The sequence below is a fragment of the Podarcis pityusensis genome (genome assembly GCF_964106645.2).
Source record: "Podarcis pityusensis genome assembly, chromosome: 14".
NCBI classification, from domain to species: domain Eukaryota; kingdom Metazoa; phylum Chordata; class Lepidosauria; order Squamata; family Lacertidae; genus Podarcis; species Podarcis pityusensis.
In genome coordinates, this window is record NC_138039.1 from 7,206,717 (window position 1) to 7,224,187 (window position 17,471).

Here is a 17,471-nt window from a genome sequence, read left to right on the forward strand (position 1 = left end):
ATGATTGTAGGCAATTTTCGGCAATATACTGCATTTTCGTATGCTGTTTCCACTCACGGTCTTCCTCCAAACCTCTGTAATTGTATTAACATTGGCCGGAAAACTAGATTGCAAAATTGAGATACGCGCAAATTTTGAAGGAAAGCTGGGTTTCACTTTGCATATTGTTTCGGAAACTGTAGATTTGATAGGTTTCCCTTTTGGTGTGAACTGATCCAAATTTCTCCCCCACTCTCAGGTGGGAGCCCCCAGGCTGTTCTCAGTGACTCTCCAGCAGAGGGAAATAGCCAGGAGATCAGAGCTGTGCGTGTTTGTGTGATCCATGGCCTGCCATTCACCTCCTTAACTAGCCTGCTGCCCGCAGTGGAGGACCGGTGTTGAAACAAAAGTTTTTTAAAATAATGCACAGCACAGAGAAAGCAGAGAGAAAAAAACCTTTTCTCCCTCGCTCCCAAAATCAATGAAGCTGAATGCTGGAAGATTCGGGACAGGTAAAATAAAGTACCGTATTTTTTGCTCTATAAGACTCACTTTTTCCCTCCTAAAAAGTAAGGGGAAATGTGTGTGCGTCTTATGGAGCGAATGCAGGCTGCGCAGCTATCACAGAAGCCAGAACAGCAAGGGGGATCACTGCTTTCACTGCGCAGCTATCCCTCTTGCTGTTCTGGCTTCTGAGATTCAGAATATTTTTTTCCTTGTTTTCCTCCTCCAAAAACTAGGTGCATCTTATGGTCTGGTGCGTCTTATAGAGCGAAAAATACAGTACTTTTTCATGCAGTGCATCGTTGAACTGTGGAACTCCCTTCCACAGGAGGCAGAGATGGCCACCAACCAGGACGGCTTAAAGGAGGACTGGGGAAATTCTTGGAGGATAACACTATCAATGACTAGCCACAATGGCTGTGCTCTGCCACTGGAGGGGAGAGTTGCTCTTGTGTTCTCCCCCCGGTTTACTATCCCTAGTACTTCAAGACTCCCATAAAAGTGCCTGGCTTAAAACCCTCTATCAAAAACTTCACTCTTGTGGCCCATCCCCACAACACCTACTCACTATGGGCCCCACTAAAGCAAACAGTCTAATTGGTCAACGTCTAAAAGATATTGAGCATCAGAACAACCTGGCCACTACAAGGAAATTCTGCCCTGTTCATTTTCCACCTCTCCATTTTGATTCTCTGGCCCCATATCTGCACAAACTTATCATCCCAAAATACAGACGTGCTTTTACACTTGCAAGACTGGATGTTTTGCCATCTGCGGCACTTGAGGGTCGATTCCAAAAGATCCCGCCTGAGAAACGTCTTTGCCCCTGTGGAGACGGTAGCACCGAAACAGCGGCACACGTCCTCCTGTCTTGCACTCTCAGCAAAGACCTGAGGAACGAGATCATTACCCCACTCGTACTAACCATCCCAGGGCTCTCAACCACTGCCACAATGTCCTTTCTTCTATCAGATCAAAATGAGCAGATAACAGCAAAGGTTGCTAGGTTCATAGCAGGGGCAATCAGAATAAGGGCCACTAACTGGCTGCTGATTCAGGACTTTAAATTGTGCTTTTATATCAAATTTCCTTTTCTGCGTATACTGTAATGTTTTACTGTTGCTGTGGCCATTGGCTAATGCGAATAAAGTTTTATATATCTCTCTCTCCCCTGCAAACTGCTCTTGTGCTCAGATCCTGCCACAGGCATCTGGTTGGCCAGTCTGAGAACAGGATGCTGGACTGAATGGCCCACTAGCCTGATCCAACAGGCTACTATTCTGTTCTTCTGTTAAATAAGATTCAGCTGCCAGTAGTGGAGTCGTCTGTACCCAGGTGGCAGAGATGGTGGGCATCAGTCAGCAAAGCATTCTGGACTGACTTTGCTCAAAATCAGAACGTTTTCGAAGAATCGCTGGCAGCGTGGACAGAGTGCTGTCTTGACCAGAGCCCAGGATCCTGTCCAGCTGCTTGATGTCAGTCTCTAATCTAATTTCCAGAAAAAAAAGCAAATATTCTGCATCGCCCCTTTGAACTTGCTCAGGATTTTGCAGTCTATCTGCTCCTCCAACAAAGCGAGCTCGTTCCTTTCTGACATCCCTTTTGCAACCTGTCAGATATTGACCAACAAGTGCACACACACACACACCCGGGTGGCGTCTTGATAGCTGCCGCCAGATTTATGGATCGTCCTTCTCTTGGAAGAGGGAGTTGAATCATGCAGATTGGAGTGAGAGGCTTAGACAGGGAATAGGGTATGGAGCCAGAAGAACCTCCAGCTGCCCTTGTGCAAGGCAGCCCAGGTTGGAAGCAAGTTTAAAGAAAGCACTACTTCTAGCACAAGGGACACGGGTGGCACTGTGGGTTAAACCACAGAGCCTAGGACTTGCCGATCAGAAGGTCGGCGGTTCGAATCCCCGCGACGGGGTGAGCTCCTGTTGCTCGGTCCCTGCTCCTGCCAACCTAGCAGTTCGAAAGCACGTCAAAGTGCAAGTAGATAAATAGGTAACGCTCCGGCGGGAAGGTAAATGGCGTTTCCGTGCGCTGCTCTGGTTCGCCAGAAGCGGCTTAGTCATGCTGGCCACATGACCCGGAAGCTGGACGCCGGCTCCCTCGGCCAATAAAGCGAGATGAGCGCCGCAACCCCAGAGTCGGCCATGACTGGACCTAACGGTCATGGGTCCCTTTACCTTTACCTTACTTCTAGCACATTTCAAGCATTCCATTTTTTAAATCTACTTCATCCTGGCAAACATCCTGCAGGCTAATATGTTATCCTCATATTGCAAACGGAAAGCTGAATATAAGAAGAGCAGGATCAGGCCAGTGGCCCATCTAGGCCAGCCTCCTGTTCTCAAAGTGACCAAGCAGAAGCCTGCAGGCAAGATCCGAGCACAGGAGCCCTCTTCCCTCTGGCAGTTTCCAACAACTGGTATTCAGAAGCATTTCTGCCTCTGACTGTGGAAGCAGGGCAGAGCCATTGTGTCCCTAAAGAACCAGGTGTGCAGCCTGGAAGTCATTCTGGACTCACAGCTGTCCATGGAGGCGCAGGTCAGTTCTGTGTCCAGGGCAGCTGTCTACCAGCTCCATCTGGTACGCAGGCTGAGACCCTACCTGCCTGCGGACTGTCTCGCCAGAGTGGTGTATGCTCTGGTTATCTCCCGCTTGGACTACTGCAATGCGCTCTACGTGGGGCTACCTTTGAAGGTGACCCGGAAACTACAACTAATCCAGAATGCGGCAGCTAGACTGGTGACTGGGAGCGGCTGCCGAGACCATATAACAACCGGTCCTGAAAGACCTTCATTGGCTCCCAGTATATTTCTGAGTGCAATTCTGAGTGTTGGTGCTGACCTTGAAAGCCTAAACGGCCTCAGCCCTATACAGTGGTACCTTGGGTTAAGAATTGAATTCGTTCTGGTGGTCCGTTCTTAACCTGAAACTGTTCTTAACCTGAGGTACCACTTTAGCTAATGGAGCCTCCTGCTGCCGCCACACCACTGCTGTGCGATTTCTGTTCTCATCCTGAAGCAAAGTTCTTAACCCAAGGTACTATTTCTGGGTTAGCGGAGTCTGTAACCTGAAGCGTCTGTAACCTGAAGTGTCTGTAACCCAAGGTACCACTGTATACCTGAAGGAGCATCTCTACCCCCATCACTCAGCCCGGACACTGAGGTCAAGCTCCAAGGGCCTTCTGGCGGTCCCCTCACTGTGAGAAGTGAGGTTACAGTGAACCAGGCAGAGGGCCTTCTCGGTGGTGGCACCTGCCCTGTGGAACACCATCCCGTCAGATGTCAAGGAAATAAAAACCTATCTGACTTTCAGAAGACATCTGAAGGAACCCTGTATAGGGAAGCTTTTAATGTTTGATGTTTTCTTACATTTCCATATCTGTTGGAATGGCTGAGGCAACCCAGCCAGATAGACAGCATATAATTAATAAAATTATTATTAGTAGCAGTATCTAAGCTGCGGGCCATCACTGCCTCCTGGGGCAACGAGTTCCATAGTTTATGCGACTCAGAGAGAAGCTTGTGAAACACTGCATAGCGAGCTTGCGGTTGTGTAGGACTGGTTGTGGACATACAGTTTATTGTATTTTTCCGGGAGCCTTTTGGGGGGTTCTGCATGCTAACCACGTTGCTAGCCCTCATGAGGAACCTCTAGTTTCTCTCAGCAGTGAACTAAGATACTACGGTCCAGTTGACCTGAGCGTGGGGAGGCTCCTGTGCCCTCCAGGCTTGTGAGATCCCTCCCAATTTAACCATCTCTTTTTGCCACACGTGCAAGCTCAACCTCGTGGCCCACCCCTTCTCTGAGGACAGCTGGGGAGTCAACAGAAGCGCTCTCTCTTTTTTGTAGCCAGAGTGTGCAGCTGGCTTTGGAGCCAAGCATGAAGAAGCGACTTGGCAGGCGATTCAAAGGCGGGGCAGGTGCCAAGAGAACAAATCTGTTCAAGTTGAAAGAGTGAAAATGCCGGGCAGCCCCACCTGCCGCCTTCCGCGTTGCTGCCTCCGTCGCTCTGCCTGGAGGGAACAGGAGGCCGGCAAGTTTTTATTTTATTTTTGCTGAGCTGGCAAAACAACAACAACAACAGAGAAAGGAATTAGAACCAGCCTTTCTCAACCTGTGGGTCTCCAGATGTTGTTGGACTACAACTCCCATCACCCCTAGCTAGCAAGGCCAGAGCTCAGGGATGATGGGAGTTGTAGTCCAACAACATCTGGGGACCCACAGGTTGAGAACCTCTGAATTAGATGAAAGCAATCGCCCTTCTCCCCTTGCCTGTGTGATTTCGGAGGAGGCAGGTTTTAGGGATTGAGAAAAAGCTCATGAAAATTCAGTGCAATGAGGCTGAAGGAAGCTTATCTGTAGCCATCTGGCTAAATGAAGACCACCTGCTTTGCTGGCTGATGCCAGAGGCTGGCATGATCAGGCATCTGCTGAGAGGGTGCAGCCTAGCAGGGCAGTGGCATAGTGCGGTGGGGGGGGGGGCTACATGGGTGCAAAATTTCAACATCCGGTGCTGCCTCAACACAGCTGCATGCTTCTGTCTTTGGGCTCTGTTGAAAACGGCTTCTCCATGCGAACCAGGAAGCGACCTCTCCAGACAATGGAACAACTCTTCTTTCCTTGTCTCTGCGGCTGTGATCTCCTGGGGGTTGTAGGTACCGTTAGGCAGTTGCATTCGCATGTGTACTCCATCCATTTCCCTCCCACCGGGCACTGGCAATCCATGCTATGCCACTCTACCAAGGCCCCCACTACAGAAAGCCCCCTGGACCTGCTGCAGTGAGGATGGTGCCTGTGAAGACTCATATGCCCAGGGCTCCTCCAGAACGCGGAGCCATTGTTCTAGTTAAGCTGGTTTGACCCCCGAGCCAAGGGGATAAATAACCTTTAGAAGACATCTAATGGAAGGCCTGTATAGGGAAGTCCCCCCCCCCCAATGCTATATGTTTTATTATGTTTTTATATATGTTGGAAGCCTCCCAGAGTGGCTGGGGCAACGTAGTCAACCTAGTCAGATGGGCAGGGTACAAATAATAAAATTATTATTATTATTATTATTATTATTATTATTATTATTATCATTATTATGGAATAGGACGTGCCTATTTTCACCAGAGAAATGTTGGAGGGTATGCACTTCCGTACTGGAAGGAGAGGTCTATATACACACAAACGCCCCAATTGTACAATGGGCAGAAGACATGACTCAGCCGGCAGCTTACGAGAAGGTGGTCTTTGCAACCAGCAACATGTTCTGGGTAACCACCGTTATCTTCTTCAACGGGGTTTGTTCCATCACACCCTTACAACATCTGTGCTACTGACTCCAAACTTTGGGATTGCTGAAATATATACAGCAACAAAAATCAATCCATTTGACTCAATTCCATGTGACTCAAATTGGGTCTACAACACCCAAAATGTTTAAGCAATGTGGGCTAAAGTCTCTTCTGGGGCCCCTCTGGTTGGCTTCCAACATATATCAAAACACATTCAACACTGAAAACCTTCCCCATACAGGGATGTCTTCTGAAGGTTGTATAGTTATCTCCTTGGCTCAGGGGTAGCATAGATCCATACCCCCCAATATTTATTTGATGAAAATAAGGACGTCCTAAGGAAAAGGGGGACATTCCTGGATCAAGTCAGAAACCAGAATGGCTTCTGTAAATCCGGGACTGTCCCTGGGAAATAGGGACACTTGGAGGATCTGATGTAAGATGTTTCGTTACCATGAATGCCTTTAGCAGCCAGTTATATTGCCCCTCTTTCAAGACCCAAAGAACTCGTCCTATGTGGTGCAATGGGCAGTGCATCTGGCTTTTAACCAGAAGGTTGGTGGTTTGAACCCACCCAGGGATGGCTGTGGGCAGGTTCCCTCATTGCAGGGCATTGGACTCAATGACTCTCGGAGTCTATTCCAACTCTATGGTTCTGTGAGTTCAACAGAACATGAACACCAAAAGACTGCAGCTTTGAGACACGACCAAATCATCCAGAACTTCTGGTCCTAACCACAGCGGCTAACAGCTTTCAACACAGCTTCTCTGCCTCCTCTGTGAATACGTCCAGTCCTCTTTCACAGCTGTTGAAGACACCACACCTTGTGGCTGTGAGTTCCGCAAGTTAATTTGCTGCTGGGTGAAGAAGACTTTTTCTCACACCTGCCATGAATCAACAGTTCCTCCGTTTCGTAGGGTGGCCCCTACTTCTAGGGATATCGGCTGAAGGGGGATTGCAAAGGGGCCTGTCACCAGACCCGATGGTTCTGGCCCACAGCAATTGTTGGCAGTCAGTATCGCCCGTACCCTTCTGCGTTTGGAATCCAAAGCTCTGAAACGCCCCCTGGGTTGGGAGACAGAAAGGAATCTCATTTGGTGAGCCGGGTGGTTTCTCAATGGTTTTCTTTGTGCCTACCTGCCGTTGGGCGTGCCTCTCCTCCCTGCCAAGCCAGATAATGAGACTGTGATGTCGAAAATCTCGCCTGGAATTTCTTGCTGCCTCAAAACTGCCCCTTAAGTCTTGTTGACAAGCAGGCCCGTGTAAGAGTATCAGCCACTGAGTACTTGGTCTCAGTCATATCTCCCCACCCTGGACTCCAACTCCCATCGGACGCAGCCAGCCTCCGTTCACCAAGCTTTCCTCCAAAACAAGTTTCTAGTTCTCATTGTTCAGGCGGAAACATGTTTTTCCCTTCCCAAATGTGTTGTTGAGATGCTCCAGCTACAGATTTATTTATTTTAAAAATAACTTTATTTATTATTGCATTTATACCCCATCGTTCCTAAGAGGAGCTGAAGACAGTCTGCTTTTCTCCTTCTCCCCATTTTATCATCACAACAACTCTGTAAGGTAGGCCAGGTGGGGAGGAGAGAGTTTTGCTCTTCCGCCCGGGTCCTTTCTTTTTTCTTTTTATATACATTTTAATTGATTTTTTAACATATCAGTTCCAACAGTCATACAACATATCTTCTCGCCTTATACAATGTTTTAGACTTCCGTCAACACCTCTGATGATTTTCCGTTCTTTATCACTTATTCTGCATTTCCTAATTTCTATATTACATTTAATTGTCCTTAACTAATAATTCTTTTCATCGTCTTCCTTGTAATATTTCAAATAACCCACCTTACAAAACTTCTTCCAGTCCTACTAGCGTAATCTGTTCATCACAATTACTTTTCAAATAGTTCGTATATTTACTCCAGTCTTCTAAGCATCTCTGATCCCGCAGGTTTTGAATCCTTCCTGTTAATTTATCTAATTCTGCATAATCCATCAACTTCATCCTCCATTCTTCTTTCGTCGCCCGGGTCCTTTCTTGAGGGTTTTGCACAAACATCTGGTTGGTCAGATGTTGGACCAGACGGGAAATTGGCCTGATTTAGCAGGCATTTCTTATGTGTTGGAATGTGGTGAGTCCCCTATCAGGTCTCATAACAGGCTGGAAGTTAACACATGCAACTCCTCCACTCCACCCCAGTGATGGGAATCTGTTGAATTTCTAGCCATCTTCTGGCTTTAAGACCTGGTCTCTGCTTGTGCTACAAACGCAGGGCTAAGACTGCTGATCCCCCCTCAGGAAGGAGCCCTGCAGAATCTGACCAAAAATTACAGTCGAGTTTTGTGTTTTCCACAGTGGGACAACCAGATGTCCCCATTGGGAAGCTCTAGGCTGCGAGCAACACCTTGAAAGGGAGAATTCAATATGGCGGACCTTTGCACCTTAATGCCTGGAAAGGATTCGCCTGTGGATTTCTACCTGATGTCCAGCTGTTAAAAGGCACAAGCGCCTCGGTCTGCAAAATAAGTGGCAACCTAGGCCTATTGCTTCCCGTGCTCATAACCCAATATTGAAGGACAGCCGGAAAACTATCAGACGAAGCAGCTTCCTTCACTGTAGGCTGATGGTACCGAAATAGCTATTAAAACAAATAATTCAGGTGTTAGTTTAAAGCATGGGTAGGCAAACTAAGGCCCGGGGGCTGGATCTGGCCCAATCGCCTTCTAAATCCGGCCTGCAGACAGTCCGGGAATCAGTGTGTTTTTACATGAGCAGAATGTGTCCTTTTATTTAAAATGCATCTCTGGGTTATTTGTGGGGCCTGCCTGGTGTTTTTACATGAGTAGAATGTGTGCTTTTATTTAAAATGCATCTCTGTTTGTGGGGTATAGGAATTTGCTCATTTTTTCCCTTCAAAATATAGTCCGGCCCCCCACAAGGTCTGAGGGGCAGTAGACTGGCCTCCTGCTGAAAAGGTTTGCTGACCTCTGGTTTAAAGCATGGCAAAGCTCTTCACCAGAGTCGTGGAAAGAAGCATATATTACACTTGTACCGAAAGCAGAGACTGAAAAGACACAGCTTAAGAACTACCGCCCTATATCATTACTTAATGTGGATTACAAAATTTTTGCTGACATTTTGGCCAAGAGATTTAAAAAAGTGTTGATGGAAGAGATTCATAAAGATCAAGCGGGCTTTCTCCCAGGAAGACATCTGTCTGATAATTTGAGGAATATAATTGATACTCTGGAAAAACTAGAAGTGAATATAAACACTAAAGCAGTTTTGATATTTATGGATGCGGAAAAAGCCTTTGACAATATTTCTTGGAACTTTATGAAGAAGAATCTACAGGGTATGGGGGTAGGCCAAGGTTTTGAGAATGGTATAAGTGCAATTTATTCAGAACAAAAGGCTAAATTAATTGTAAATAATGTGGTGACAGAAGAACTTAAAATTGAAAAAGGGACACGACAAGGTTGCCCAATTTCCCCACTTCTTTTTATTTCGGTCCTGGAGGTTTTGCTGAATATGATTAGAAGGGACCGGTTGGTTAAAGGTATACAGGTCAGAGCCAAACAGTACAAACTGAGAGCATTTGCAGATGACTTAGTATTGACGTTACAGGAGCCAGAATCTAGTACTAAAAGGGTTTTAGAACTGATTCAAGAATTTGGTCAAGTGGCAGGATTTAAATTGAACAAGTTAAAAACTAAGGTTTTAGAGAAAAATTTAACACCGATTGAAAGAGAGAGGTTTCAGAATGAGACAGGTTTGACTGTGGTTAAGAAAGTGAAATACCTGGGGATAAATATGACAGCAAAAAATGGGAATTTATTTAAAGATAATTATGAAAAATGTTGGGCTGAAGTGAAAAAAGATTTAGAAATTTGGTCAAATTTGAAGCTTTCACTGCTGGGACGTATTGCTGTGATAAAAATGAATGTATTGCCTAGAATGTTGTTTTTGTTTCAAACTTTGCAAATTGTGGACAAAATGGATTGTTTCAAGAGGTGGCAGAAAGATATTTCTAGATTTGTCTGGCAGGGCAAGAAGCCCAGAATAAAATTTAAAATACTAACGGATGCAAAGGAAAGAGGTGGATTTGCCCTGCTAGACCTCAAACTTTACTATGAATCAGCAGCTTTTTGCTGGTTGAAAGAATGGCTGCTTCTTGAAAACACTGACATTTTGGACCTAGAAGGTTTTAACAATGTATTTGGATGGCATGCATATCTATGGTATGATAAGGTCAAAGCACATAAAGCATTTAAAAACCACATTGTCAGGAAAGTGCTGTTTAATGTTTGGGTAAGATACAAGGATTTATTAGAAAATAAAACCCCAAGGTGGCTGTCACCAATGGAAGCGAAAGCCTTGAAAAAGCTCAATATGGAGGTCAAATGGCCGAAATATTGGGAAATTTTTGAACAAGATGGAGATAGACTGAAATTGCAGAGTTTTGAAAAACTAAAAAACAAAGTGCGAGACTGGCTTCATTATTTTCAGATAATGGAGGCATTTAAATTGGACAAGAAAATTGGCTTCCAGGTGGAAAAATCAAAATTAGAAACTGAACTGTTAGAACCCAAAACTAAGAATTTGTCAAGAATGTATAACTTGCTGCTGAAATGGAACACTCAGGATGAAATGGTAAAATCGGCCATGATTAAATGGGCACAAGACGTTGGACACAACATTATGTTCGCTGACTGGGAACAGTTATGGACCACAGGTATGAAATTTACGGCATGCAATGCCTTAAGAGAGAATATTATGAAAATGATATACAGGTGGTACATAACTCCAGTCAAGCTTGCAAAAATCTATCATTTGCCCGATAACAAATGTTGGAAATGTAAAGAAACTGAAGGTACATTTTTTCACCTTTGGTGGACGTGCCCAAAGATTAAGGCTTTCTGGGAAATGATATATAATGAATTAAAAAAGGTATTCAAATATACCTTCCCCAAGAAACCAGAGGCCTTTCTCCTGGGCATAGTCGGCCAAATGGTGTTAAAAAAGGATAGAACTTTCTTTATGTATGCAACAACAGCAGCAAGAATACTTATTGCAAAGTATTGGAAGACACAAGAGCTTCCCACACTGGAGGAATGGCAGATGAAACTGATGGACTATATGGAACTGGCGGAAATGACTGGCAGAATCTGTGACCAGGGAGAAGAGTCGGTGGAGGAAGATTGGAAGAAATTCAAAGACTATCTGCAGAAACATTGCAAAATTAAAGAATGTTAGAGTGATGTTGGATTGAAAACAAGAGGCTTCCAGCTGTACAGGATTTAAAGTTATAGATAGATTAAGATTAAGGATTAGGATTAAAAAAGTTTAAGGAAATGGAAATTTGGTTTTTAAGAGGTAAAATTTTAATGTTATATTATATTAAGATTAAAGATTGGGATTAAAAAAGAGGGAAAGAAATTGCTGGACAAACAATTTGAACTGGAATACAAAAGAGGGAGGTACGAGGAGGTCCAGAAAATAAGTAAACTTAAAAATGGAGATGAAAAGGTGATATTGTTTTTAACTGTTTTTCTTCTTTTCTTTTTTGTCTTTTGCTTTTTGTTCTTTTTTCTTTTTTTGGATTATGTATGTATCTTTGAATTGTGTATTTCTTTTCTATGTTTTCATGTTTAACCTTTTATTGATGTGTTCTTTTTATTGGAAAATTTAATAAATATCATTTAAAAAAAAATAATAAAGCATGGCAAAGCTCTGAAGCGGCTTTTGCCTGTCCTAGCTGAGCATCCCCCCTCCCAAAAAAACCTGATGGTGTCTCTCTTTACCCCTGCAGACTGACCTGTATTCAGGAGCCCTATTTGTTCAAGTGTGCCTAGGCTGGAATCTCTACCTTTCCACCGTCCTGATGCTGGTCGTCACTGCCATTTACACCATTGCAGGTAAGATGCACGGTGGATCATAACCCTCCAACATTTCTCCCATGAAAATAGGGACGTCCCATTCCTTCATGATAATTCTATTATTTATACGCTGCCCATCTGACTGGGTTGCCCCAGCCACTCTGGGTGGCTTCCAACATATAGGTAAAGGTAAAGGGACCCCTGACCATTAGGTCCAGTCGCGGACGACTCTGGGGTTGCGGCGCTCATCTTGCTTTATTGGCCGAGGGAGCTTCCGGGTCATGTGGCCAGCATGACAAAGCCACTTCTGGTGAACCAGAGCAGCGCACGGAAACACTGTTTACCTTCCTGCCGGAGCGGTACCTATTTATCTACTTGCACTTTGATGTGATTTCGAACTGCTAGGTTGGCAGGAGCTGGGACCAAGCAACGGGAGCTCACCCCGTCGCAGGGATTCGAACCGCCGACCTTCTGATCGGCAAGCCCAAGAGGCTCTGAGGTTTAACCCACAGCGCCATCCGTGTCCCTTCCAACGTATAGAAAAACATACCGTATTTTTCGCTCTATAGGACGCACTTTTTTCCCTTCAAAAATGAAGGGAAAATGTGTGTGCGTCCTATGGAGCGAAGACGCCATAGCCCCGCGACCCTCTCCCGGCTGGAGAGGTGACGCGTGGCTATGGCAGGAGCCTCTACAGCCCCGCGTCACCTCTCCAGCCGGCAGAGCGCGCACGGGGCTAAAGCAGCCCCCCGCGACCCTCTCCCGGCTGGAGAGGTGACGGGCGGCTATTGAGGCTCTTGCCATAGCCGCCCGTCACCTATCCAGCCGGGAGAGCGCGCGCGGGGCTAAAGCAGCCCCCCGTGACCCTCTCCCGGCTGGAGAGGTGACGCGCCATAGCCGCCCGTCACCTCTCCAGCCGGGAGAGCGCGCGCGGGGCTAAAGCAGCCCCCCGCGACCCTCTCCCGGCTGGAGAGGTGACGCGCCATAGCCGCCCGTCACCTCTCCAGCCGGGAGAGCGCGCGCGGGGCTAAAGCAGCCCCCCGCGACCCTCTCCCGGCTGGAGAGGTGACGCGCCATAGCCGCCCGTCACCTCTCCAGCCGGGAGAGCGCGCGCGGGGCTAAAGCAGCCCCCCGGGACCCTCTCCCGGCTGGAGAGGTGACTCGCCATAGCCGCCCGTCACCTCTCCAGCCGGGAGAGCGCGCGCGGGGCTAAAGCAGCCCCCGTGACCCTCTCCCGGCTGGAGAGGTGATGAGCGGCTATTGAGGCTCCTGCCATAGCCGTGCGTCACCTCTCCAGGCGGGGGAGCGTGCGGGGCTAAAGAAGCCATAGCCCAGCGACCCTCTCCCGGCTGGAGAGGCGACGCACGGCTATGGCAGGAGCCTCTCCGCTGCGCCTTTCCGCTGCTCCCTGATCTGCTCTTTGGGGCTGGTGGTGGGCTTCCCCCCGCCAGCCCCAAAGAGCAGGTCGAAAGGAACCTGAAGCCTGGAGAGCGAGGGGGGTCAGTGCACACCGACCCCTCTCGCTCTCCAGGCTTCCAAGGTAGCCGCCTGAACGCACCTTAAACGGCACCTTGTTTTAGAGCGGGAAAACAAGAGGGGGAAAGTTCTCCCCCTCTCTGCACAGCGCCTCCTGCCACTTCGCTGAAGGGGCGCTGGGCAGAGAGGGGGAGATTTTTTTTTCTTGTTCTCCCCCCTCTAAAACAAAGTGCGTCCTATTGTCCGGTGCGTCCTATGGTGCGAAAAATACGGTAATAAAACATTAAACATTAAAAAACTTCCCTATAGAGGATTGCCTCCAGACAGCTCAGGGGTTGGATAACCCCATACCCTCCAAGATTTCTCCCATGAAAACAGGGACATCCTGGGGAAAAGAGGGGCATCCTGGGGAAAAGAGGGACATCCTGGGGAAAAGAGGGGCATCCTGGGGAAAAGAGGGACATCCTGGGGAAAAGAGGGGCATTCTAGGATCAAATCAGAAACCGGGACGGCTTCTCTAAATCAGGGACGTCCCTGGAAAATAGGGATGCTTGGAGGGTCTGGTGGAAGATGCTTCACACATGAAACATGGTCCCAGGTACCAAGCAAGCTGCGGGCAAAAACTCTGGTTTGGCGAGAACCATCCTTCGTTCCCTTCAGACAACTTTTCAAACCCTTTCTGGTTCTGCAGGCCCTTGTAACATGGATCTTCTTTTCCTAATCCAGTCGGTATTTGCTGATGTTTTATTGATGTTTTTATGGATATCTTGGTTGGTTTTTATATGTCATATTCCACTTTGCTCTTTTTTTTTAACAGATGTGCGGATTAGAAATCTGTAAAAAAATAAGCAAATGAACACCTGGAAGGTCGTAGGTCTCCCCTCCCTGTCATGTGCTCTCCAGTTCCCCCCTATTTCCAAGGCACCATCTCTTTTCTGGTCTCCCCCTTTGTCTTTTGGGGAGAGCCTTGTGCAAATGGCGTCAAAATGATTTGCGTGCCGTTTTTTCCTAATAATTCACATATTGTGGATTTATCTGAATATTTATCTGAATATATCTGAATTTATTGTTATTCACATTTTATACTGTATTTTATGCTGTTTTTTGTTGCATCAATTAAGTGTTTTAAATTTGCTGTTAGCCACTCTGAGCCTGGTTTTCTGAACCGGGAAGAGCGGGGTATAAATAAAATTATTATTATTATTATTATTATTATTATTATTATTATTATTATATTTTGCACACAATCTCCCCTGACAGAATGCATTTTTTTCATGTTACACTCATGTAAATATTTCCTTAATATATGCATTTTGCAGACACCTATTTTTCGGTGCAGTGCAAATTTGGGATGGGTGTGTGTGCCAGGATGCATGTTGCTTTGGGAACTGCAAATTAGGTAAATTTGCACTAATGTGACCTGACCCCAAATTTTGCCCCCCCCCAAGTTCTGAAGGGCTCCCTCTGTTGGAAACATGGGGAGGAACTGGAAGCACCCCAAATTGTGCTGATCGAAACTCAGCACTGCAATTCAGATCTGTTCTCCCCGCTCTACTGTCCGCAGGTGGGCTGGCGGCTGTCATCTATACAGATGCTCTGCAGACTCTCATCATGGTCATTGGAGCCTCCATCCTGACAGTAACAGGTAAGGCCTGCCTGTGGGGGCCTGACTCTGCTTACCCCCCCACCCCCCGCCCACGAAAAGGTCATAGGATCTCTTCTGACTTGCACCAGAGTGGTGTACCAAAATACAGGACATTCCGGGATGCAATCAGAAGCCGGGATGGCTTCCGTAGTTCCGGGATGCCCCGCTCAAATCAGGATGGTTGAGGGGTTATGCGTCTCCCACTCCCTCCATTGCCTGTTTTCTAAATTGTAATCTCCTTGGGGCAAGGACTTGTCTTCTGACTCTTCATATATTTACGGCACAGCACTAAATCGACAGGGAGAGAGCGAGAGTTTACAGAATGAACACAGATGCAACTTTCCACCATTTTTGGAACATTATAATTTTTATTTTACCTTTTTACATTTGTAAACAATTTCTTTGGAGGCTGTACAATGAGGCAAACTCCTGCAGCAACCGCATGAACCAGTCGTGCTGGAGTGCGTATCTAGTTAGATTTTTAAAAGCAGTCTTGAGAACAGCAGCACATCTTTAACCTTGGAGGAAGTTTGGCTATTTCCTGTTCCTTATAGGTGCAAAGGACATTGCATTTACACATATACGCCCCTAATGTCCTGATTCCGCAAGGGCAGTTCTTTAGCTTCTCTATTTCCCCTATGGAGTCAGAGTGGTTTAGTGTGTTACTGGGGTAGGAGATCTGAAAATAACGCCAAGATGTTTCACACCTGGCAACCAATGCGCCCCCTTTGGTTTCATGGTGGCTCATTTACCAGAAGTAATATATTTAGCATGAATTCTGAATGCGTATACTCGAGTGTATACCTCTGGCTTAGTTTGTTCAGAATCGTGTATACATTTCCAGAGTTCATGCTAAATGCGCAATACAACCACAAATAATGCAGTTGTAAGTTCACTACCGCGATATGTCACTGCCCAAGTTAAAAATGAGGAGAAAGAAAGAAAGAGAAAGAAAGAAAGAAAGAAAGAAAAGAGAAGGGCTAAAGTCATTTGCCCCTGTGGAGACAGAGTTCCTCTTCTATCTTTCTGGGGGTGGGGGGTGGGGAGAAAGAATCGAAGGGGAAATGGATGACATTGTCCTGTGGGTGCCCTGTATATAGAAAGAAAGGAAACAGGGAGTTTTCACGCTAAACCCCTAATGAGGAAGAACCGATGGTGAATGGGCTGTGGTGCATGGCTTTCTCTCTCCAACCCCCCCCCCCAAGAAAGAAAACCTCATGATGTTTAGTATATACTATCTGAATTCAAATCCATGCCACACAAGTAAAGCACACAGCTCCCCCCCTCCCGCCAAGAATAATGGGAACTGTAGTTTGCTTGCAGTTTGTGTAAAAAGGTAAAGGGACCCCTGGCCATTAGGTCCAGTCATGGGTGACTCTGGGGTTGCGGCGCTCATCTCGCTTTATTGGCCGAGAGAACCGGCGTACAGCTTCCGGGTCATGTGGCCAGCATGACTAAGCCGCTTCTGGCGAACCAGAGCAGCACACAGAAACGCCGTTTACCTTCCCGCCGGAGCGGTACATACTTTTGACGTGCTTTTGAACTGCTAGGTTGGCAGGAGTAGGGACCGAGCAACGGGAGCTCACCCCGTTGCGGAGATTCGAACCGCTGACCTTTTGATTGGCAAGTCCTAGGCTCTGTGGTTTAACCCACAGCGCCACCCGTGTCCCTTGCAGTTTGTGTAGGCTACTGGAAATTGTACCTCAGTGAGGGATAGACTACAGTTCCTGGAATTTTTGCGGGGCAGAAATCCACGACTGCCAAAGGGGTCTAAACGTGCTTGAAACGTGTGGTATGTGGATGTGATCCGAGTGTGTTTGAGCAGAATAAATTAAGAAGGTTCTGAGTAAACCAACGTGCACCGTTGCTTTTGTTTGTAATGATCGTTTTAGTGAAAAGCTTGTGCAGAGAAACTTCTTGTGTCCCAGGTCAGTTAATGGGTGTGGGCGCCATTTTGGCTTTCTGACCCCAGTCACCCCGACGCCTTGAACCGGCCCCCGCAGCCCATTAAATCAGCCGATACTCTGGAGCTTACATCTAAAGCCACCATTGAAGGGGGACGGATCATGTGGTAATCCTGCCCACGCCCTGGTTGGGTGGCTCGCTGCGTGGTTGCCATGACAAGGCTTTGAAAAGAACCCGGCCACTAATTCCTGTTGACGCTCAAAACAAAGGCTGCAAATCCTGCCCCTTTTGCAAACTGCTTCAAATCATTAACTTTCCCAAGAGAGCGGTCTTAATCTGCGGTATTTGTGGGCGCTTGTTTTGGTTCAGGACACGGTGTCTTTGCAAAAGCGGGCTTTCGTCTGGGGAAGCTGTTGGCTCACCCTGGAAGGGTTGCAAACCCCGGGGTGACTCAATCCTCATCACCATTATTGCAACTTTTGGGGGAGAAATCTGATTCAGCCTTTGCTAACCTCCCTTGATGATCAGGCAACATCCGAAGCAGAATGCTGACTCGGGCAATTGATTCCCTTTGCCCAGGACTGCATAGCCCGACTTGCAGTTGCTCTCCACCGTCTCAGGGACGAGTGGGTCTCTTTCCCATCACCTGCTACCTGTGATCCCTTTAACTGTAAAGGTGTGAATCTCAGAACTTGTACATATGAAGAATACGTTTACCCGCTTGTCTTGTGCCAAGGCCCAAGAGGCTGTAGGAGAAGGTGAGATCCTGGATGGTTACAGGACAAG

General features: G+C 46.9%; 1 protein-coding gene across 1 annotated transcript in view; it reads left to right on the top strand.

Moving 5' to 3' along the window:
* SLC5A10 (solute carrier family 5 member 10) overlaps nt 1-17,471 on the top strand; it is a 105,974-nt gene that overhangs the window by 17,852 nt on the left and 70,651 nt on the right. The window contains exons 6-7 of the mRNA XM_080981065.1: nt 11,593-11,698; nt 14,700-14,780. Coding sequence (XP_080837191.1) covers nt 11,593-11,698; nt 14,700-14,780 — 187 coding nt within the window. The remainder of the gene's footprint in view (nt 1-11,592; nt 11,699-14,699; nt 14,781-17,471) is intronic.